This window comes from Netta rufina, assembly GCF_964035555.1.
Source record: "Netta rufina genome assembly, chromosome: 20".
In the NCBI taxonomy this organism is placed as follows: domain Eukaryota; kingdom Metazoa; phylum Chordata; class Aves; order Anseriformes; family Anatidae; genus Netta; species Netta rufina.
In genome coordinates this window covers 2,614,394-2,638,119 of record NC_140144.1, presented here as the reverse complement: position 1 = coordinate 2,638,119, position 23,726 = coordinate 2,614,394, and the positions used below count along the sequence as shown (strand labels likewise).

Below are 23,726 nucleotides of genomic sequence, written 5' to 3'. Positions count from 1 at the left end.
GAATCTCCTAAATTCAGACTGGAAAGCAGCCTATAACTCAGGCTACTTTGCCACTTCCAGTAGCCTGGGCAGAAGCTATGCAGCTTCAAGCACAACACAATAGCTAAACCGTGAGCAGAACTGCAAGGAACAAACTGGTGGCAGAACTGCAAGGGGAAAACCAGGCTCAGCAAATGAACTACACTAAAGGTGACTGCAAGCAAAAGCAAGATCACGTCAGAGCTTAACAGAGCTCAAAATTACTTTTTCATGAAGATGCCCGCTAAAAGATGTAGGCTGATCAGGAAGACACATTTCTTTGTACAGAAAAGAAATTACCTTGAGCTGATAGTTCAAGTGGAGACTCAAAGGCAACCCTATAAGGATTCATTAAGTTTTTCAGATTCTGAAATAGCTGAAAGGAAAACATATCAAGAGTTAAAAGCTGAAAACAAGGATGAACTCCAGGGCATCCAGAATTGCTCATCCTTCTTCCCTACCTCTAGAAAACGTTCCACTACATGTCTTTTAAAACATCTATTTCAGCAATAAATAAGCTATATGCTTTGACTGACTGTTTCCCCCTAGAGGCTTTGGCTCCTGTCCCTTCCTGTATGTCACCAACCAGTCCTCCCCTGCCCTCTGGGGATGGCACAATCCGCAGGTGGTTCATCCATTAACAGCAGAGGAAGGAAGGTTTTGACTGCATAGTGTGACTGCTGCCTCCTGGGCTTGGTGCTACTCAGCAGCCATTCCCAGAGAGGTGACCCAGGAAGCTCTTACCTTCTCCCCATTGGGGTTTCCAAGAACATAGCAGCCCATGATGTGAATGATATTTGGTTCAGGATTGACTTTACTCATCAGACGGCTCAACCTCTTCCAGAAGCTGGAAGAAACAAAATAGACCAGTTAGAAATGTATCTCATCATATGCATCAATAATCACACGGATGTGTGAGCACAAACAAGGGCCTGGGGCAAGCTGCCCAGGAAGAGCCACTAGCTCTTAGAAAAGAACAAGCACAGGCAGAGCAGGTTCAAGTCACACAGTAGAGAAGGAGGAGCTGCCCATTGAGTCAAAAGAGCTCCAAGGTAAAGACAAGGGAGCAAAGTCCACCAGGAGTGTTCTTAAACTGGCAGTTTTACTCTAGGCATTCTTTCTGTGCCAGTTCCCTCCCATTTCCCATCTTCCCTCTCCCATTTCTATCAAGAATTGCCCTTTCTAAGCAGGAGTGTTATTAGTGTTCTTTCCCAGCACATGATATCAACAGAAAGCAACCAGAGAGATTCTTTTTCTGGTTGTTCAGTGTTAGCCAGTGCTTGCTGCTGCTCTGCAGAATCAGACCTGCTTTACATTTTGTCACTGCTGACATGCTGTGTGAGTAGTGTCACAGACACCGTATGTCAGTAGTGACAGTAGTGACATACTGTGTCTTAGGGCCATGAAACACAACCACCTTCCTTGGGCAATGGTTATAGCAAATTGGTAGGCTCTGAAGCCCAGCAGTTCCTCTTTGGGTCTGTGAGCAGATGTTTGTTTGTGGTATAAGCTCTTCTCAGGACTGCCTCCCAGGCATGTACAGGTTGGATGGAGACATTTGCTTCCAAATATTTAAGTTTTCAGCTGCACATTCACAGCTTTCTGAAGGTGCCTGAATTACCAACTTCAGACCAGCTATTCTTCCAGTGCATTCAGAAGCATGTATGTGCACACGTGCCTAAGAATTTTACTGACAGTGTTTGTGCCAGAGCATGAGAGTGCTGAACAGATGTGGATTTTAATATTCAACTCTCATGCCAACAGTATGTTGTGTAGGAACAGGTTGGTATACATGCTCTCCCCCACAACGAAGCACTGTTAGCCAAGTAAGTTTGAGCCAGCACAAGGAAGCAGGCAGCAAAACAGGCAAAGCTTAACTGTCTGCAAGAAGTAGAATTGCCTCAGCAACATGCTGGACTTTGAGCAGGCTTTGCAGAGACAAATTCCATTTCCCCCTGCAATTAGAAGGGCAGTTATCAGAGACAGCTGTGGGGGAATGACTTGGATTTCTGCCACTACTCGCCTGCTTAGAAAAGCTACCTCAGCCACTTCCAAGCACAAGGTACACGTTCTGCTTTCTGGTCAGCAAAGCCTTTGTTAAGACAGGGAACTTCTTTTTTTCCTCTTTTGCTAATCACTAGTCCAGAGACATACTAAACAGCAGATAAGAGCATAAATCTTCTGCTGACCCGTCCCAGGGCTAACACCAGTCCAGGGTCAAGCTTGGCTCTGTCATCTTTGCAGCTCCCTCAAGGGGAGAGCTGTTGGGGTAAGCTGCTATTAAATTCACCCTCATCCTCCTCTTCCCCAGACTAAATCATCCTACCTCCCTCTGCCTCTACTTCTATGCCACGTACCACAAACAGAGGAAAGAGATCAGAAAAACACTATGCGAGTCTAGAACATAACAGTCACTCACAGGATCATATCTTCCTCCTTCTCCACTTTGGCGAAGGTGGCAACTTTGTTCTTTAATAAGTATAAGTGGCCGGGACCTCCCTGCAAGAGAGAGACAGACAGATGCCAACCACCTAAAGAAACAGACCCTGGACACCTTTCTTATTCCGTACAGCCATACCCAGAAGTGCCACAAGAGAGCAGAGCGGACACGCCAGGCTGGCACAGCGGCTACAACCTCGGGAGGAGAAACCGTAGGCACTAACTCAGAAAATATTCGCATACAGGGAGTATGGTGGGGGTTGGATTCTCTGTTTTTTTAATGTTACATGCCCACCTCACTCTAGAAAGAGGCAGTAAAAGAAAAAAAAAAAAAAAAAAAAACTTCACTGTGGGTGACTGGAGAGCAATAGGGAAGACAAGAAAGTCCCTTTCATTTGGGGATGTTAGGGCACTTGCCATGGTGGGCAGACAAGAAGGAATAAGCAGACAAGATATCACTGTAGAAGAACTGCTATTTGGCAGTAGCAGACATAAAAAGATTGAGCACAACACCAGGAAAATTAAGAATTGCAATCTCCAGCTTAGTGGGGCGCAAACACTATTGCTCTGCAGCATTAGGCACGTACAAGGAAGTTCAAGTCAGTTTATATCCTCACTTCCCATTTCAAGGTTCCCTGCGCAGCTGCCGGGGGAGTCCAGAGATGACCACTCCAGGAACAAGAGCCTCGGGAAGGAAATCCCCAGCGAGGCCCAGACAGAGCAGGGCCTAAATCTGTCCCAGCCACAGCTCCATGTCTGTACCCTGACCCCTCTCCCTCCACTGAGGCTCCAAGCTGTGCCATCTGTTGGTCAGATCAACAACACCCTCTATTGTCAGTGTCATACTGAAGCTGTATGAAAACTTATAACCATCATATCAGAAATGCTTCTTTCTCTCTCCAAAAGCCTGCTTTTGAAGTCTGTGCTAATACAGGTTTGCCTGGGTTTCCTTGAAAGTAGCCGAGAAGCTGCCCAGCTCTGGAGGTGGCTACACTAAGTCAAATTTTATTTGCTGCTGTCACAGCATCTTGTGACTGCTCACTGTCTGGGGAAATGAGATGTGAAAGCTGTATACACGTGCTTACTCTAACAGAACCTGACTTTGGAATATTGGTTCCTCCACGTAATTTCCCCCAAAGAAAAAGAGGAATTTGTAACAAACTACCCAAGTGTTTAAGAACTTTTATGTACCTGGCAAAATATCAGCATCTTCCAGATCTTGCAGCCTTTCCGATAGATGTTAAGCTTCTTCTCTATTTCCTCTGAAAACAAAACACAAACAAACAAAACAAAACATGTTGGAAAAGATAAACAACGGAGGAAGTTGAAAATCAATCTCTCAGAATCCTTTTTCTTCTCACCAGAGTTTAGTCTTGCAGGCAGGAGGCCAAGCTGTGAGAGGTGCTCAGCACCTCCATTCCCACTGACATCAAAGCAAACCCTTTGCTTTCATGCCATGGAAAGCAGGAGAACGTGGCTCAGCACAGGACAGGCAAGGTACGGTGCAGCACCAGACACCTCTCTGCTGTGACCACAGCACTGTACCAGACCTAACTGTCCGGACCCCATCAATACTTCCACTCACCTAAGTATCACAAACCAGTATCTTTGCTGCCCTGTGCTTCAAACTTCCCTTTCATAATCTGTGACCCTGGCATAAAAAATCACCTACAGAAATGAAGTCTTATTACTGCAGCACATCCAGTAGTAGTTGACTGAGCGTCAGGTATCACTGGAGTGATAAAAACACTATGGCACGTGGCAGGTAAGGCATGGGGCAGCGACTTTAATGCACTGATAATTGTATTTGCAGCAGGCAGAAGTACAGAAAAAGAAATAACACTCAACATACCTAAGATGTCATCAAAGGTGGCGTGTTCATGGTCCTGGAAACAAAGAGAGGGTAGACATCAAGGTCACTACACCAGCTCTCCTGACATATCTCTAATATTGCATACAGTCATATTCCCAGACAAACATACTGTAAAGCATGATCAGAATAGCTGATGGCTTCTAGTCAATATCACAGGAATTACCACCCTAAAACACATCTCAAAGAAACGGAATTCTGAGTGGTCCATGAAGACCAAGTCCATCTAAAGACTTGGAGATGAAACCCACACACAAGTCCAAAGCACGTGCCATCAGATGCAGTCAATGTTATCGTGTATTTTCCTCTTGGCCCATGTTTTGTAGCCAAATGATGGCTTTACACACGTTCAAGCTGGCTAACAAATAGCTACACCCCAAACACACCTGCCTCTGGCAGGGTCAGCAGGACAACTGTACAGCTCTCAGAGAGAAGTAACAAAGCTCCAGCAGCACTGTCTGCTGCACGTGGAGACCGAATTTTCTGGGCTGTCAGTCCAACCCTCCCCTTTCAATTTAAGTGAATATGAAGTGATTAGGAAAAAGAGACCCATGATTCCCTGGTGGTATTTCAGACACCTGCTCAGGCAAGACTCCTAGTGAAAATCAAGGTTAAATTAATGACTGCTGGGGATGCACCACTGCACATAGTGGGATGGTCCACTGCAGAGCTCTGAGGTCCCGCACTGCCTAAGTACGAGAATGAGGAGGAGCCCCAAACCTTGCAACATACAGCTTTACTGATATGCTCAGGCCTGCCTTATCTTCCTTTGTTCACCTTCCCACACTACCTGGCTGTGCCTACACAGTCTGACAACCCACACATGCAACTTTCACTCCACCTTGCTCTTCCATCTACACCTCAGCCCTCAAAGAACCGTGCAAGACCCCAAATCTGGGTCCAGCAGTGTTTCCAAATCACTGTAACAGGAATTAGGTATAAAGACAAAAGCAATAATAAAAGAAAAAAAATAAATCTGTGTGGAGCCAGCTTCTGCACTCCTGGACACAGCAGAAGCGATATACTTACATAGAGAATGGGGATGATAGAGGGATCGTCCCTGCGGATAATTGTTGGGACATACTCAGCTTTGGGCACCTTGGAAGAAATGAGCTGTAAGGGGAAAAAAGAAGTGCAAGAGGATAAGGAGAAGCCAATAAAGTCTGTTCAGAAGCACAAAGGCCTTGCTAATAGCGTCCTGCTCAGTTGCTCCCAGGTGTTACCCAAACCAGCAGCTCATCCAGCCTACCTGCACTGCTGGGGAATGTCCTCCCAGCCTGTGGGCCTCTACGGGGCACCTCAGGCATCACAGCCTCCCCAACACCCAGCAACTGAGCGCACAGCTCTGCCCGATGAGCAGGACTGAGTCTGAGATAACAGTTTGTAAAGAGGACACAGGTGTGCACAGAGGATGCAGCAGCTTGCACCTCCCCACAAATGGCTGTATGTAAAGATCACCCTGTGTGAGGGTCTGTGCCTTTGAATTCGCACACACAGCTGGCCAGTGGTGGGATGGCTGCATGCCTGAACTGACACGAGCCAGGGCTGAGCTCAGCAGTTGCCAAGGGATAAAATGGCATCAGGCACAGGTATGCGCACAGCCGTAGGATGTCAGGCAGATGCAAGTTGCCTGGCAACTCTAGCTGAAGCATTCAGCCAGCTCTGTAACAGTCTAAGCAGATAGGCCTGTCTCAGCACAAGCCAGAGGGCCATTGAAACACAGCTGATCCGGCTGTGCTGTGATTTCAGGCACCTCTCTTCACCACTGTGAGAGTGGAGCAGGCACTGGTGGGCCTGGAAGCACAGCCTGGGCTCCAGCTTCGGCTGCTTTCAAAGCTCTCCCTCCTGGCAGGCAGCACACCGCTGCTTCGGCCACATGGGAGATAATGTAAAACTCCCAAAGAGGCACAATGTGCAGAGTCCAGGGATGGCCACTCCTCACATTCACATGAAGATACTGAATTTAACAGCTGTTAAAAGGCAGAAAGGGCATAAGCAGATAAAGATAGCTGGCTTGGAAACCCTCACCATTATTTTTGGTGGAATAAAGTCTTCTCCATCGCATGCCATGGCTTCAAGCTCCTTTTCTGCTTCCCAGTTCAAGTCAAAGTCACCATCCAAAGTGCCGCAGGAATCCTGAAGGTCATGGCCTGTCAGAACACAGGTGCATTACAAGGGCAGATCAGCTTGCCTTCCACACTCGATCCTATCTAGCAGCTACCTCACAAGAAGTAGCACAAGCCATGAGACCTGTGCCTTCCTTTCCTCCAGCAGAGCAACAGACACCATACTTTGAGGCTGGCGTCTCTAAACAGACAAACACTCTTAAGAAACGAAGAGTGCACACACAAAGCCTGATACCACATACCACGTAACATTTCACCACTCTCACGGTCACCAAGTTTAGCTTTCAAATGCTATTTCACAACATTCCCTGTCATTTCAGAAATGGAGGAGGAGATGGAATGCGGACAGACTCTCTGCACTTTAACATTGCCAAGCTGATGAGCAGAAGTCCAGAGACTTCAAAGCTGGTCTCCTTGTATTAATTACTGGACTACATCTTTTGAGTGCTTATACAGAAACTCCGCCTTTTTAGTCAAACCAATCCTGGCAGAGAATCCCGGAGTGTGAGGACAGCCATAGCAAACACAGTAGTAAACACAGTAGTATTTCAACAATATACTTGAATTTGTTCTCCAAATTCACCTTACCTGTTGGCCTTCAATGCCTCCTGGGGAAAAAAAAACATCTGGAAGGAATATAATTGACTGTTAAAGGTTAAAAATAGAGGTGGTCCCTGAAGCCTGAGGAAAGAGAACCAAGATGCTTCTACTTGTGCCTTTTGGGATGTCCAAGTACCAGTGGCAGTGCCTGGAGCACTGAACATTTCTGTCTGAACCATGTCTTTTCCATTCGCCTCTGAGTTAGCTGAGGGAGCAGGGAGGAGTCAAACTGCACAGGAACAATCGGGTCATGTTTTGAACCTGGCCTTTCATACATCTCCCCCTGCAACCTGCTACAGTGCCTTCTATAGCTAGAAGGGCTGGACCTCATGCTTACCTGAAATTGAATTCATTAGTTGATTTCATGAGTGAAATTTATGTAATGAATACAACCCATTTCAGCATGGACAAACTCATTACCACGAAGTCCCTTGCCTGGATTTCGAATGAATACTGTGTAAAACAGCCATTCCCTTTAGAAAAAAAAAAAAAAAAAAAGACAGTAGGAAGATGCTGGCATTTCCTCCTGTAAATTAGCAGAACAGCATCTCTGTCCCCACAAGCAAAACACTGCAGCATTACTGGGGATTCCCAGAGGAATTCCTGGCAGCCCAAAGGAAGATCAGATTGCCCCAAGCTATATCACCTGTGCAGTCAGCACAGCCAGGAAATCAAAATTACTCCTCACAGAGCACTACAGCTGTGCTCTGAGTCATTCTAGCCTAGGAAAGAGCTCAGAAGAGGCTCTTGCACAGGCAGCTGGGCAGGTTAGCCCCACTGTCGTGAATATAGCCTTGGACGGGTGTGCTTCCAGGTAGGGTGTTTGGTCCCAAGCAAATAAGGGATGATGGGAATAGAGGACCATAAGAGCTGTACCACTGGGTATCCTTTGGCCACTGCACAATAGCATGAGGTTAGATGTGCTTGCACTCTACATATAGATACACACAGATAAACATGTGCATATACCTGCAGTGTTATTTGCTCAGATCTCACAAAACTAAAAAGATCACAGATGGGACAAAAGGGCACAGAGAAATTACTCCAGTGGGACTCCAGTCAACACCTCAGCTGGAGGGTTTGGCCACAGGAGGAAGCTCAAAGGACTCAGAACTCACTTTCTCGAGAGTCATGGAAGGAATCAGCTTTGATGGGAGTCGGGTCACTCCAGGACCTGCTGAAGCTCCTCTCACGCCGTTCAGCAAATGCTAGGATAAAACCAAAGCACGACATTAACAGACTCCACAGCCACCTCTGTTGCCGCCAGCAAAACAAAACATCCAGCAGATTCCACCAAAGCTACACATCACGATCTCCCCTGTGCTTGTTCTTCCACTTGCCAAATGGGTGTCCTTTCCACACAGCAAACAAGGATCTTCTGACAGCAGCACACAAAGTGCCCACCTTCTGACCATAGCCACCGCAGGATACATAACACAGAAAAAGGAGGACACTTCATGGTCTCTCCTTAAATGCACACTGCTCAAACCTCAGTTTAATCAAGGCTATTCCAATGTCCCAGAGTAAATGCTCTGACTCAAAAGCCTTCACAGGAAGGGAAGGGGCACTCAACAGCCAACAACACTTGTGACCAGAAGAAGGCAATCGTCCAGTCGTTTCTCCCTTAACATCTGTTTTCGGGCATGTTCTTGCTCTGTTTCCATCAGAGCTGGACCAAACAGAAAGGGTGTCTGGAAAGCTCATGCTTTCTGAGTTTTGTTGTCAAAGAAGAAATCCTTCAGTTTTTGCTTGCCTACAGTATCATAAGCATTTTTCTCCCCCACAACCTTCTTTTTTTGTTTCTCCCTTTCTCCCCCCAGGGGCATTTGTACTGGCATTTCCCAAGCAGAATCCAGGCAGCTTGGCCCAGGCTGGCTGCCCCACCAGGAAATTCCTGGGAATTGCCAACCACAATGTCTGATTTGGCAAGTCCCTGTGAGAGCCATTACACCTAGATTAATGGCCACTTATAGCCATTAATACCTATTTCTGGTAGCAGACAGATCAAGCTTGCTGCAGTATATATCTAGTAACAGCATCTTGTGTCAGGAGCACAGGAATGCACTGCAGATTTGCATTACAAGAGCTGAGAAGCAACCTGTCCTCTGCTGCAGTGTGTCCAAGTGTGGGTGTCCAGGGAGACAAGTCACACAGTAAGTTCTTCAGGTGATCTCCATCCTCAGCTTTCATTTAGAACCACACACGGAGCTATGGTGCACATGAAGAAAGCTTTGAAAACATGACCCGAGAGTTACCAAGGCAGAGAGGCATGCCTGAACTTCCAGACAGCTCTAGGGGAAGGTGAGCCCTGTTCATTTCAGGCAGTGCTAACTCAGATGCCAATAAAGACACTTCAAAGGGCAAAGCTGTTTGCTGTCTATTTCCCACAGTGTAAGAGAATGGAGATGAAAGAATGCAAATTCAACCCAGCAACACTTTGCTGTGGGCAGTCTGTACACAATGCCTGGCCAGGGGGTGGGAAGAACAAGCTGTTTCCTCTTCTGGAACAATCCTCAGCTCTCAGGGGCTGCTTACACCACTCTCAGCCCATTCCACAGCAATAAGGGAGCCATCTCAGCCAAGTTCTGGAGAAGCGTTGCCTTGTTCAGGAAAGGAACTGCTGTTTCCCCAGCCTAAGAGGTGATTTCTTCCCAGCAAGGAATAATGCTCCCCTTATTTACCCCTTGCTCCAATCTCCTCCCTGTTCTTCTTTCTCTCTTCCACCTTCCTCTCAGCTCCCACTGGGCAACTTTCCTCCAGGTCCTGCTGCAGAGAAGACATTGTGGTGGGACAGAGGAGGAGAAAAGGGAAAGCCACCGGTCCATGTGGCACATGAAGCACCGACTGTCCCCAGGGAGCCACAGCAGGCACACAGCTTCGGTAAGAACAGCCCTCGCTTGCTCTGCTCAGCTCTGATTCTCCTCTCAGGTGTCTACATTGGTGATGGCTGAACACCAGGCAAACACAGGACAAGGACGCTGCAGCTCTCCTTCCACATCTCATGCTGACACAAATCTCCAGCAGCTAAGGCAGAGGGTCCGTGGAAATAGCTTAAAGGCTGCTTGCAGATATCCGTGTGTCTTGGAGACTTGCAACAATCTGGCCTTCTCCTCGTAAGGTAAAACAGCATCAGCAAGTCAAATCCTTTCTCCAACCAATGCTAGGTCCTTTCTACCCACACATGTGCACAACACAGGGCTCTCTGTGTCCCACCAGCACAAAGTTCAACTCCTCACAGCCACATCTTACAGGTTGTCACTTACTTTGTGCTTTAACCCTTCGGCTCCCCACCATGCGGAGGTGCTTCCGAAAATTCCTGAAAGAAAGGCCAAACAAAATCTCTGAGAAAAGTGATATAAAGCTGGGCCCAGCGGAACTGAAAAAGCTGGGGAGGAAAAAAAAAAAAAGGGATAACAGCATATTTCCCTCTGGGCATTCGAACACTGGAGACCAGGTACCCAACCCGCATCCACTCAGAGCTGGGGAGGGTTACATCTGTCAAGCGCGCAGTTGTTGTTCCTGAACTCTCTGGGCCAGTGGTACAGGGCAAGGAGGCTCTACCTGGCAGTCCCATTCTCGTGGCCTGCTCTGGGCTTTGCACCCACTCTCCTAGGACTAAGGTACCTGCGCTGCAACTTTGCTGAAGAGGCTGCTGCTGCCCTTGCTGGCAACACTCCCTCTTCTCCTGGCAAGCAGCAGGAGCTGCTCCCCTCTCCTCTCTCTTCCACACATGCTCCAGCAGGAAAGTGGGGTGCCCCGGGCTCTGCCCTGCTAGGCAGTGTGCTCACACAGCTCAGGGCTGTGCTCATTCCCAAACACATTCGTAGCAGCTGCTAAAATCTCACCAGTGCTGTTAGCAACCACACAGCCCATATTGCTCTCTGGGGCAAAATGCTGGGAAATACTGAAGTGGCTTCTTCCTTTTTGGAAGCACTGCTCAGCAGGGCTGACTGTCCTCGTGGGCCAGCTGGCTGCCGTTGCTGCCTAACCGTGTGCTTTCCTGCCCAGGACTGCAAGCACATTTCAGGGGGGCTGCAGAGTGCACAGCTCCAGAGGAAAGCCCACCAGGGGGTAAGCCTCCGGTATGCAGCCATGCCTGCACTCAGGTCTGCAGAAAACAGATCATTATGGACACTCCTGAGAGCGCGAGGCAGAGGGACTCTTTGTCCAGCCCCTCTAAGAGTCAGGGACTCTTCTCCCTTTGTTTCTCATTGCTCACTGAAACAGGAATCACACAGGACAGCAGAACAGACATAGGGAATGAGCAGCAGGTGGACTAGCAAGGAAGGGCTCACTCCTCCATGAGCTCTGCTCAGCCAGGGTGATTTCACCCTGTACTGGAGCCCCCGTGGCCACATGGGGATGTCAACGAGCCCACATACCAGCAGCCTGCATGGAGCAGGGGAGTGTTCCTAGATTCCCTCCTGTCCCACCAACACACACCGCAGACATCAAACAACGGAGACTACCGCTGGTGAAAGAGGTGAGATGACAAGTCATCTGGCTCACACGCGAGTTAGTGGGATGAGTAATGATGTGTTACAACCATGCAGACACTTCAGCAAACTGACTGGACTGGAAGACACTTCCAGCACCAACACCAAGGCAGTCAGACCAAGTCAGAGGTATCTACTCTGATCCAGGGAGATCAACACAGCCCTCATGAGAGGAAGAGCGCTTAACCCACACCATGGTCTGCACTGTGCCCTCTTTGGCCTTGGATCCCATCAAATCAACAGAATCCAAATCCAGCAACTCAGGAAGGAAAACCAGCAGTGCACAGAGAAGCCAGGAGCAGCACTATTCCATGACAGATTTCCACCTGCGCTCTGGCTATTTATGATATTTTTCAAAGGTTTATTTCAGCTCTACTTGAATACATGAAGATTCGCCGCTGTGGCTCAGACAACAGGCCTCTCCGAACAAGCAACCAAAACAAGATGTTTCTCAGCCACATGCTGGACCAGAACTGTATGCAAAGCCTTCTGGGGTGCATGGTGACTGATAACCTGGGCTGTTTTATAGCATGCTAGATTCAAATCAAATAAATACAATGTTCTAAGGGAACTAGGCATGTTCTTTATCAGGTAGGTCTTAAATATGTTGTAAGCCACTGGAGTGAAAGTCTTTGTGGTCCATTGTGAAACTAAGCTCACATCAGACACTGAGCACCAACGTTAAATGCCTAGGCTACCATTAATTACATCCTTCAGGGCTTTTGGCATTTCAGAATAAAAGTAATTTCTCTGTTATATGCTCAGTTGTCCTCTCCACAGAGGAGCTTCTTCAGGCCCTGGAGGTGGGGGTAGCAGACTTTGCCATAAAATAGTGCTGCTCCCAGCTGCCTGGACAGCTTCGTCTCTCCCATTAGTGAGAGCTGAGAGCAGCTCTCTAGATACATCTTCTAAAAACTGCTGCAAGCAGCTCCAGGCAGAATTCAGGGCTAAGCAATGCACTAATAACCTGGAGAATGGGACAAAAGTGCTTTTTGTCTGCTCAGCTCTTCTAGAAAAAAGCACTTAGGAAAAGAGATCCAAGCCTGAGACTACTTCAATGTGGGCATCTTACAGCCATCTTGCAGCCTTCCGAGAGCTTTTTGCAGCTGTATTTGTCCTCAGGCCCCTCTGTGCCTGCATGTCAGCATGGCAGGACTGGCACAGCACTGCCCAGTCAGCAGCACATGGGGAGCAGCAATGTGCTCCGTGAGCAGTCAGGCTACAGAAACCTACCCAGCCGTCACACCTGGCTTCTGCACTTGCACCCCAAAAGCCCAGGGTTATCTGATCACTAGCAAGATCTCTTCACCCACCAAAATCCAACAAGCACCCCTGAAGTTACAGTAATAAAAGCTCCTTATTACTCCCTGTCCTGCAGTGCCACCTGCAGTGGCTCATCTCCACTCTGGAGAGAAGCACCTTCGTTATCTGAACAGAGGTCAGGGACAGTGATGGAATGGCTGAAGTACATCAGTGCTCTGCAGAGCTCCCAACAACACCTCGCACTTTCTCCTCCCCAAATTCTACCTGCAGTGGTCACTACTTCAGCAAATCACTGGGCGTCACTCTCGAGACAACATCTATCACACCGGTACACAAGCCGTGCCACACAAACCAGCCCCCCTGTGCACCAGGCACAGGACCGTGCATGGACAGGGTTGTGTGATAACCACTGAACTTCTAAAATATCTGAGGCCATGAAGGGCTACACAACTAGCATTCAAACTGAGATGAGGCTGGGATCTCACTCCTCAGTGCTGACTGCCAGGCAATCCTTACAGCTCAGCAGGGTCTGCTTGCATGGCACGGCCAAAAACCCACACCGACTTCATCATTACTGCAATCCTACCTCCTCTTTACCACCAATAAATGCAGACTGGCTCCCACGGTACAATCCTGTCTAGACATTAAGTGTCCACAGGAGGTTGAGCTGTCCACATAACACGAGGATGGCACGACAACCTTAGTCCTGATTATGCAGTATTGCCGATGTATGCAACTCCTATTCCTGACTCGCAAGCTGCAGGAACAAGTCATTTTCTAACAGTCTCATCTCTGTCTAGCAAATTCTGAGAAATCTCTTTCTTTTTAAAGACACACTGTCTATTTATTTACCATGTCTTCAGTTTTGATTCTTATTTGTCTTCATTATCGACGGAAGAAAACCACACAGCCACTAAGTTACTAAAAAAAAAAATCTTCCTGGCAATTCCCCCATTGAAAAAATTATGTTTTTCTCCCACTTTGTTTTGAACAGTGCTGAAGTGATCATGGCAGTTTTTAGCCAATGACACAAATGCTATGTTATCCTTCCTAGTAGGCTGCCAAAATACACAAGCCTTGGCACATCTGAAAAACACAGAACGGTTCTGATTACTACAGTGACCAAGTGATGTGCCTTGTGAAACCAGCAGAGGGTAACCAGGGCCCTTTTGAAATAACTGGACAAGAAATCAATCCAATTCCTCTTTTTTCCTTCGCGTTTTCTTGAGGTATGTATGTAGGTGCAACAATAGCATGTAAGTCACTGTTTAGGTATTCAGCTAATCTCAATCAAATTATCTGTGAATGGGCTGGGGGAACTGCATATATTAATATATATATATTATTCAACCTTAGACATAGATTCTGTATATTTGGAAGCTTAAAAGAGACTTGACAGTGTTTCTTTAAGAAGACAGAGATAAGCTATCTTGAGTACTGCAGCATCATTCACCTCCACATTTCCAACACAGCCACTGCTAGGGTCCCTACGAACAGCAACACAGACAGGGACAACCATACTCAACGTCATCAAGCGTCACTAATGACACCCAAAGGGCCCATGCAACACCAGGCAAGGTTACGGCTATGGGAGAAAGCGGGCCCTACCTCTGTATAACAGCTGCAGAATCATTCTCTCGTTTCCGTCTCTTCCTTTCTGCGTAGCCCCTGAATGCCCTGGGAAACCATTTTAAGCCATTAACCAACTACGCAGCTTTGAACTGGAAAGGACATGAAACAGACAGGAAAGCTCTCACCAGACAACAGAAAGAGTTTAGGCCGACTGAAGAAGACAGCCAGGCCTTGCAGGACTGGGTGCGAGTCAGGGGCTGGGCAAGAGTCACCAAACCAAAGGCCCTCACTCTCAGTAGGTGGCCGGACAAGCTCCTACAGAAAGCATACATGTAAGAGTGGCCAGAACACAGCCCAAAGAATAGGGGCGAAGAGCCATCATCCCTGCTACAGACTAATGGACCTACCAGACTGCAGACATAAAACCTCTGTACACCAGCTTCAAAAGGGACAAAAGCTTGCTAGCCTCTATAATCTCCATTTTGAAGATGAGGATGGGTGTGGTGTGATGTAGGCTTATCAGGAGTAGCCATCTAACCAACCTCTTGCCAGCTGACAAATAGCATAGGGAAAGCACGAATGGATATGATGGACAGGAGAGGAGAGGACAGTTTATCCCAGACACCAACAGACAAGGAAATAAAAAATGAAGATTATACTTACGAGATGCTAGAGATTCCAGGAGACGCAGGGAAAAAGAGAAAGAAGAGGAATTCATTAGTGCTCAGCCCTGGCCAGCATCTTGAGGGAATCCTCACTCCAGAAGGGACAAACATTTCTTGTTAGGTGGAAGGAAATTGCTTTTAAAGTTAGCTCTTTGTGGTGAAACTCATGCTTGACCAAGCTAACACCTCCCTGGGGCAGTGGTGGCATGTGGCTTGGACACAAGTTAAGCTCCACGTAGATCCAAAGAGCATGCAGATGTACAACTGAGAGCTGAATGTGGCCCTTCAGAATACGACAGCAGCTCAGTACCAGGGGGTTCTGGAGCAGGGAGGCCTTCTCCCTTGTGCAACCAAGATTCGTGAAATCAGCTCACACTGTCCAGTCTATGAAGGAAGCAAGCCCTGGGCTGAAAACACTAGAGCAGAGGCCAGGAGGACAAGGGCACCTGGAGGAACCTCCCAGCCAGCTCAGGGAGGTGCCCTGAACTTTTGGAGATGTTTCTGTGTGACTTCCTGAGGCAGCACACTCTGCAGGAATGTTAATTGAGGACGTTAACGTTAATCAAGAGCTCTGCTCCTCATGGGTTTCCTTAGGGCACTGTTATCCAAACTAACCTGACTTTGGCCTCCAAGAACTCCAAGCCCTGATAGGGGTCACCATCCTGCAACAAACCCCATACGCAGCGAAGATGACTTCAGAGAACAAAGGATGTGCCCATAGGCAAAGTGCTAGTTTTGCACTTGGTCTGGTTTGCCAGATCAGAATCATAAAATACCATTCACTGTTACCAACCAATATTTGTATGGTAAAGCAAGAAACCGTCATGTTGTCCTCAGACTGCTCACAGGCCCTGTCAGCCCAGTGCCAATGAGCGTTAACCAGCCAGGGGTGCCAGCAGACCTGCAGTCCTTGAAGAGGAGGCAGGAGGACACTGGGGCTAAGAAACAGAAGCAGCACAAGGGTCTGCAGGCTGGCACCAGGCAAATGACCCCTGGTAATGTTCCCCTGGCTGGGAGGGTGGGCTGCACCTCCGGCTGAGGTGGTATGGTGAGGAGTGAAAGGGCATGAAGACAGAGCTTTCTTCTGGGGACAGAGATCCCTTCCATATCTCAGCAGTCCCCTCTCCCCAACACTGAACACAGCCCTCCTGGCCTTAGTGCCTACAGGCCTGATTCGGCCTGGGTTATCCCAAGATCAACCACCAGCTTCTTTGGGGGATGTGGGGAGGGCAACATATGAGGGAAAAAAGTGGCAGAGAAACAGACTACAAAATAGAGAGAGGACATTAAACAAAGAGAAATAAAGGGTATAGTAGAGCTGAGGGTGACATGAATGTAGGAAGGAAGAAGGACACAGGAAGAAGGTGACAAGACTGGAGAAAAGCCTTAGAAGACACAACGTTATCTCATTTCCCTCATCACCTGCCTTCATTTTTCATCCAGGTAGGAAATACCTGAAATGAGAAAGATATCTTTTCCTGGTAACTGGGTACAACCTTGAAATGAGGCTTCCTTTACACCCTCACGTCCTCTGAGAACAGCTTTTCCCCAGTGCACAGCATCCAGCAGCACCAAATCCTGCATGGAGTGTGAAGGGAGAGACTACTACTAACTCAGATCCATTCACACTTCGCAGCTATTTACTGACACCTTCTTCAAATGACCAGAAAATCATATTAAGCCATCAGGCTACACCTCATAATACAGAGATGTACTTGTCTGGAGCGATGGATGGCGCCTGGATTAACATTCCCTCAGAGCAGCGGCTGCAGCAGAAGTACCTGGTGGAGGGTCTCAGCTGGTGTTCCCACCAGACCCTTGCTCTGCAGAGGCAGTCGGGGACAGGGTACAGCGGCACAGAGAAAATAAAGGAAGCACAAGGACTTAAAGAAGGGAAAGACAAACAAGTGGGAGTAATAAGAAAGAGAAATTATGAGTGCAAAAAAGAAGAAATTCTTTTTTGAAAAAAAAAAAAGAACAAGTTCTCATTTAGGTTCTTTTACCCCGACTGCAGTGCCAAACATATAACTTAGTTTGCTCCGTGCTCTCATATACAGTTTTGAGTGGGTCACAAACTTTAAGATACAGGATCAAAGCTAAGGCAGTAGTTTCACTTACGCTTGCATAGTTGTAGTAGCAGTTTGAAAACTGAAGAGATTCTCTTTTGGGAACCAGGTTCGTATGGGGACATCATCTGGAAGAGAGAGATCAAAACTTGAACATCCAGCAGGCAGAGCCACTGTTCAGGCTGCAAGACTTCCCAGCCTCCTTCTCTTAGTACATTTCTTCAGCATCCTGCCCTTTGTTAAATAAGAGAGTCTCATCTCCTCATTTGGTATGTACGCTACCACCAAATGTTTTGTAAATTTATGCTAAGCCTGTCTATCACACTACTAATGAAGAATGAAAGCTCTCTCCTAAGCACAGAAGGCTAGAATAATCTAGGAACTACAAAAGAGACATCTGAACAAGAGGGGAAAAAAAAAAAGAAAAAAAAAACACAGGAAAAACATTTTTCATTAAAAGTGTTTTCCTGCCTTTGCTTTTTCCTTACTACCATTAGTTTGAAATGTCCTATTCATCCAGTTCTTTCTGATACAGCCTCCTGTGGAAGATGAAAAGCATTCAGCTTATTCTATTCGGAAGTGTAAGCCAGAAATGTACTTTCTTTTTCTCCCATTGAGGCTTTCCAATATACACCTCATAGAGTCGTTCCTGATGACCAGGACTTCACAAGTTTTTCTGGTTTTAGAAGTCAAACAGAACATCAGTTGTGTGATCTGGAGATAACTGTGCTGATTTGTCCCCTATGTTTACACACTGACCTGCCTGAACCAACTGAGGATTATTTCCTAATTACATTAGGACACCGCATCATCTTCACATAATGGCCACTAAGACAAAAAGCAGGCAGCAAAATAAGTCACTAATTATGAAGCAGCTCCTACTGAGAAATCTCACACCGGTGTCGGTCAGTCAGGGAACCAGAGGTAACATTAAAACCCACTGACACCAGATGTATGAGATCTGGCTGCACGGGATCCCCAGGATTTGAAGCTACCTCATTCTTCATCTTGCTTCACTTCCAATTTGTGACTCCCTTGCTTAATGCCTTGCCTCATATTGCTAATCGTGTGTCTAGATTCACTCACTCAGCTTTTAAGATCAGTAGCAACTACAGTATCTTAGTCACTGATATTCTGGCATTATCTAGAGTATTTTTTTAAAAACTCACTTTTGATGGCCAAAACCCAATCAATCCCACAAAATAGCTGCAATTACAGACACACACACACAAAAAGCCTAGATCTAAGTGGGGAGACTGCCTTTGAAGTGGAGCTTCTTAGAAATTACACTAGAAGCTGTAACAGACACTCCTTCTCAGCTAACAGTTTATGTCAAGCCTTGTATAAAGGCACCCTAAGGAAATAAATATTTTAAATGAAGTCTGAGTTCTAGTATGTTAAATAGTTATTATGAAATTCCTCTGCTTGCTGTCCTCCAAAAACCAGCTAGAGAAGAAATGCAAAACAGCTCAAAATGCAAACGAATTATTTGTTTAAAGACTCCAACCCACAAAAGCAGCAAAGGAGGAGAAATTGTACAAATTCTCGTTTAGCCAACAGCTCTGTACAGAATTCTCAGGGACTACACATCTCAAAAGATTACAACCTCTTAATACATTTTACAGCTTTTAAGTCACTAGTTTTGATTCAAAGCAGAAGCTTGTGAGCAGCAGCTAATATCCTCATGAGGTGCTGTCTGGACTATGGCTGGAAGCCACCTCTCCTCTTCTGACAGAGGGAAACCAACCTAATAAAAATGTCTCTCCCCTACCCACAGCATTCAACAGAGAATAAAAGGATTTGTGACCCTCCAGAGGTGCCTCTCTACTAGCCAGAAGTGGAGCAGGAGCAGAGAAGCACCCAGCTGGGGACCAGGGAGCTGAGCTCAGCTCCAGAGCTCATCTGCAAGATTAAAAGTCAGATTATACCTACAGCTGTTCTGCTTCCAGATGCAGGTAGGAGGCTCCTTTTTGGCTAAGTAGAACACCTCATTCTCCTTGCTTGTTATCATCGACTGGGATGAATAGCCAAGGAACCATGGGTAAGACTGAAGGAATGATGACACCATATCAGCATTTCTAGCACCTGCCAGGCTGCATGGAAATCTCAGCACCTCCATCCATGAGTGATGTGTTTGTATCAGAGGCTGGGTACAGCACAGGAGACAACAGCTCGTGCTTCTTGAATGGTGTTAGGCATCATAAACTCAGCATAAAAATCCATATTAAATTATGCCAATCTGGACTAACTGCCATGAGTGTTGTTTGCAGCAATAACTTGCCATGTCAATCCAAATGGAGAAAGCAGCATTGGAAAACAAATCTCGAGGGAAATCAGTCTCTCTCTCAGCTCCATTCATCTCTGCTCTGATTTCTTTGCTGCCCATGCATGAAGGACATTCCAAGAAACATTTCCTGCAACCTGCTATAAATGTGCAACTCAATTCTCTCAATTTTTTCTTCTCCCCTGAGTAACATTGTTTGGACAGACAGAGCAAATGAGACCAAGCTGAGAAAACTTTCAGCCCGTGGTGCCAGTGCTAGGACAGGATTTGGTCTCAGAGGCACAGTGCTGCCAGTGCAGCCACACGTGCAGGAGCTCAGACGTTGGGGACATGTGCAGAGGGTGGCCGTTGCCTGCCCGTACAAAATGTGAAATATTCACGGAGGCATCTGCAGGTTCAGCACTATCTACTTTGCTCCCGTTTAAGCAACTACTCTGCTGTATTTTCAGAACACAATCTCCAGCCCTAATGAAAACTGCTGCCTAGTTGAAAATGCATATTACAGACCCCAAGTCTCAGAACTGCAGCATGGCATCTCCCTGTAGCATTTGCTAGATGATGTTTTTTCCAGCAAAGTTCAGCTTCAGCTACAAGGAGTTAAACTCCTCTGTTAGCAATCGGGAGCCTTTCTTTGGCTCTGTATCAAGTGACCTGCTACGGTCCCGCAGCACAGAGTACAATTTTGATTTGTTCAAGAAAGCTTTCAACAAAAGTTTTTTAACACCAGAACCAAAAATACTCACTTTCTTAATTCAGAACATGTTATGAGGCTGCAAATTATTCAATTTAGCACCCCCATCTCCACAAGACTAAGCCCCTGGGATTGTGATCTCTTTCCTGAAAGGCTATGACTGATAGGGCTTTCTTCTATTTTCAAGATAGATTCTGGCTGTGTCATCATATCCAGAGCCATCTTTCAACTGGTAAAACACAGAAGACTTTTTCCTGTATGTTTGACAATCGTATTTCTCATTTTCTTTCATTTCAGCAATAAAAATATGAAACTCTAGACTGTACATGTAGTGTCTGAGGTGAAGCCCCAAAATCATAGGGTACAAACAGAGAAACAATGGTTGAAATTACACACAGAAGTTAGTTGGACTCCAGGTATTCTGTTCTTTTGATTATCGGATATTTTTTAATTATTTTTTTAATTTTTATTTCTTTAGGATTAACCCATATATTAATTTAGTTATGTAATTCTAAGCATCCAACTATGAAACTACAGTCCAGAACCCAAGCTTGCTGTAATTTTACCTGCAGTGAGCATCACTGTGAACCCAGGAAAGGTGTACAGTGGGATCTTCATAGTCCTTATACTCTACCTAAATCTTTTCAAGGAGAAAACAATGACATTTCCTGGCTGGACACTCATCTCTAAAAGCCTTGATGTGTGTTTACCTAAAAAATATATATAGGCATTAAAAAAATCAGACAAATTTTGTCAGACTTTGCCAGCTGCATATTGAGCTGACAAAGATGGACCGTGTTCTAGCTTATAATTCAGAGTGCATAGATCGTGACCAATATTTGATTAACGGTTAAGTTTTTAAACATGATCAGGAATTTTTTAATGTAATTAAATAATTACAATCCAAATTCCCTGAAAACATTCAGCAAATGGATAGTAAGTGTGGGAAAAAGTCCAGTATTATTTGCTATTACTTATGGAAGGAATGAGGTGGCACTAATTGAGGGACCTTGCTAAACTGCTTCCAGCCACAGGGACAAGCATTTTGGGGATGCAACGTGGTACAGAATGATCTACCTGAGCTTGAGGCTCCCTCTGAGCACCCCAAATGAAGCAAAGGAGAGAGTCCTGCTCTGAACAGCCTCCTGGACAAGCAAGAAAAACATGGGTGCTTTGACACAGCCCCTCCTCTCCTGCTCCTCCTTCAACAGAAAGGGAGCCACAGAGATCGCACTCACTAAGGTGCACCAAGCCACTGGAAAAAGCACCCAGCTCGTGTGCTGCTGACGAGCAGAGACAATGGGGCTTGGACAAGCTGGACTCAAACGGAGCTCAGATTATTGTAAACTCCCCGTCTGACAATCCCTCATTGTGGACACTTGTGCAAAGCACCAGCAAGGAGCTGAAGGGGAAACACTAGGGGGCCCAGCTCAAGGCACGTGGCAATGACACTGCCATACTGGGAAGAGACAGGTGTCACCCTTCACACGTGCTGAGTCCCTTTGTGTCCTTCCAGCATCCAGCACTTGCCTTTACTTACCAGACACTCGATCGACACTGTACATCCTCTCCAGCCTTTTTCTGTGCCACCCAGTCTCACCGGACTGATGCTGCTCCAGGTCAAAGGAATGATGTGAGGGAGCAGCAAGCCGGGAGCAGTTTGGGCACTCCTTGGAGCCCTGCCGGCTGCCCGGCCAGCCCTTGCAGTGCCTGCTGACGCTGTGAGAGCCGCCAGCACTGTGCGCATGGTGGCTGTGGTGGCATTCCTCCTGGGCAGCCCCCTTCATCACCACCAGTTCCATGCTTTCGTTCTCATGGTCTGACAGCATCGGCCTCTCGCCGGAGATCGTGTAGACCCGTGGCTTCGGTCCCTCGCTCGGCATCTTCTCTGTCTGCTCCTCAGAGAAGCTCCTCTCAAACTTGCCATCTGAGATGACGGAGAGCCTGCGCTTGTTCTGTGCTGCCTGCTGCATCTCGGGGGAGTCCTCCTGGCCGATATAGGAGTCTGCTAACAGGTGATCTGAAACAAATTGCACACTTTACTGCTTCACACCAAAGCACCCCAGACACCGACACGTTCAGGAGGCTGTTACAGAAAGGGGAAAGGAGAGAGAGAGATGGCAGGCTCCCCCTGAGGAACCTTTTATGACAAATGTGTGCCCATAGCCTTGAAGGCCTGCAGAACTCACTCTGAAATGAGAGATATTCCTCACAGATATGCCCAATATTTCAAGCTTGTACGTGGCCACCATACAAGATGGGGCTAGAAGCAAATGCAGCTCTTGGTGCACAGCCTGAAATGACTTATGTGCAAAACAGCCCTTGTTCAGCTGTGTGGTCCTGTCTACTTCAAGGGTTTAGCCACACCTGGGCTGCTGAGCAGGGGAAGGGTTGCAGGACAATGGTTAGCATCGTTTTCTGTAAGAAGTCACAAATGCTCAATGTTCTTTGTGCACCAATTTATTGTTTGTTTATTTTTTTAACTAAGAGGGGCAAAACACCATTTTAAATTTTTTTTCTATTTTTCTGCCGATTGGTTTGACATGAAAGAAATGCAAAAAGACTTCAGCTGACAGCTGCAACACAGCGTCCCACTCTCCACAGCACCCATGGTTATAGCAGGCTTCATCGTGCGTGCAGATGGCGATGGCACCGCCTGCAGAAGCTGTCCGGAAGGAAAATGCAGCCGCTCCCTTTGTAGGGTAGTGAGATCGAAAGGAGAGAGGCCCATGAGTGCAACTATCTTTGGAGCCCACACACTGGATGAAGTGCCAGGAAATCTCAGCATTTCCATGGCAATCCCATGCATGAACCCAACAGTAGCTCCCACCCACCTGCTAATCCTTTTTTCAAGTGGCTGCTAATTACCTCTTACACTTCCCTTCAGATGGGAAGCAGCTAGGGGACTGTTAAAAAGGCTCAGCAGGGAATGCATTATTCATGTGACTACTACCCCCAGAAAAAAATAAAATCATTAGCGTCCAGCACAGACAGCAGCATTACAAACAGAAGCAGAAAGCAAACCCGAGCCTCTACTTCACCAGCTATTTAACAAACATCCTTCCATTAGCTCCTGAGCCATGATCTGGAAGGACATGGCAATGACCTGAGCTTTGGCTACCTTTTGGCTGGCCATGGAGAGATGAGGGAGGAAGAGACAAGCTACCTCGGAACAAGCCTGCTCTCACACGTGCAACATGGAGCTTGCACTGCTGCCACATCATGCTTCCTATGAAGTGCTCCTGTGCTGCTCTGCAAAGAGCCCTCCCAAGCTGAGGACATATACCGCCAGCTCTTGAATTTGAAGCCCAGTCTAGCCTCTCTGCTCAGGAAGGGACTGTCAGGACCGTTTAGCCTGACACGACTGGCAGCTCTGTGACTTTGCCTGAGCTGGCCAGGAGAAGGAGCCTGTAGGAGTCCTGCAGGGACATCTGTGCCCTTGAACCTACAGCTGATGCTGTCTTTCCAGACTTCACACGAAGTCCAAAACGCATGCCTGAGGAGTCACGGGGAGACTCCTCAGTGAGGAGTCACACACCTCACTGATACTGCCCAGGTAAAAGATGAAAGGTGGGCAGTGGTCTGCTTCACCCTCAGTCCCCTGCCCAGAGGCAGCACAGACATCTGCACCTCCTC

At 47.0% G+C, this 23,726-nt stretch overlaps 1 protein-coding gene across 6 annotated transcripts in view; it reads right to left on the bottom strand.

The window, feature by feature from the left end:
- The window catches only part of NSMF (NMDA receptor synaptonuclear signaling and neuronal migration factor), a 43,708-nt gene that overhangs the window by 3,097 nt on the left and 16,885 nt on the right, over window positions 1–23,726 (bottom strand). For 2 of the 6 annotated variants that reach the window (XM_084299310.1, XM_084299312.1), the window contains exons 3-14: window positions 21,631–22,110; window positions 17,168–17,243; window positions 14,421–14,489; window positions 10,317–10,369; window positions 8,172–8,261; window positions 6,356–6,477; window positions 5,357–5,440; window positions 4,310–4,343; window positions 3,649–3,719; window positions 2,438–2,517; window positions 763–865; window positions 319–394 (exon numbers count right to left, since the gene is read on the bottom strand). In XM_084299310.1, the coding sequence (XP_084155436.1) occupies window positions 319–394; window positions 763–865; window positions 2,438–2,517; window positions 3,649–3,719; window positions 4,310–4,343; window positions 5,357–5,440; window positions 6,356–6,477; window positions 8,172–8,261; window positions 10,317–10,369; window positions 14,421–14,489; window positions 17,168–17,243; window positions 21,631–22,110 (1,338 nt within the window). The remainder of the gene's footprint in view (window positions 1–318; window positions 395–762; window positions 866–2,437; window positions 2,518–3,648; window positions 3,720–4,309; window positions 4,344–5,356; window positions 5,441–6,355; window positions 6,478–8,171; window positions 8,262–10,316; window positions 10,370–14,420; window positions 14,490–17,167; window positions 17,244–21,630; window positions 22,111–23,726) is intronic. The other 4 variants (XM_084299311.1, XM_084299314.1, XM_084299313.1 and 1 more) reach the window with 4 other exon arrangements.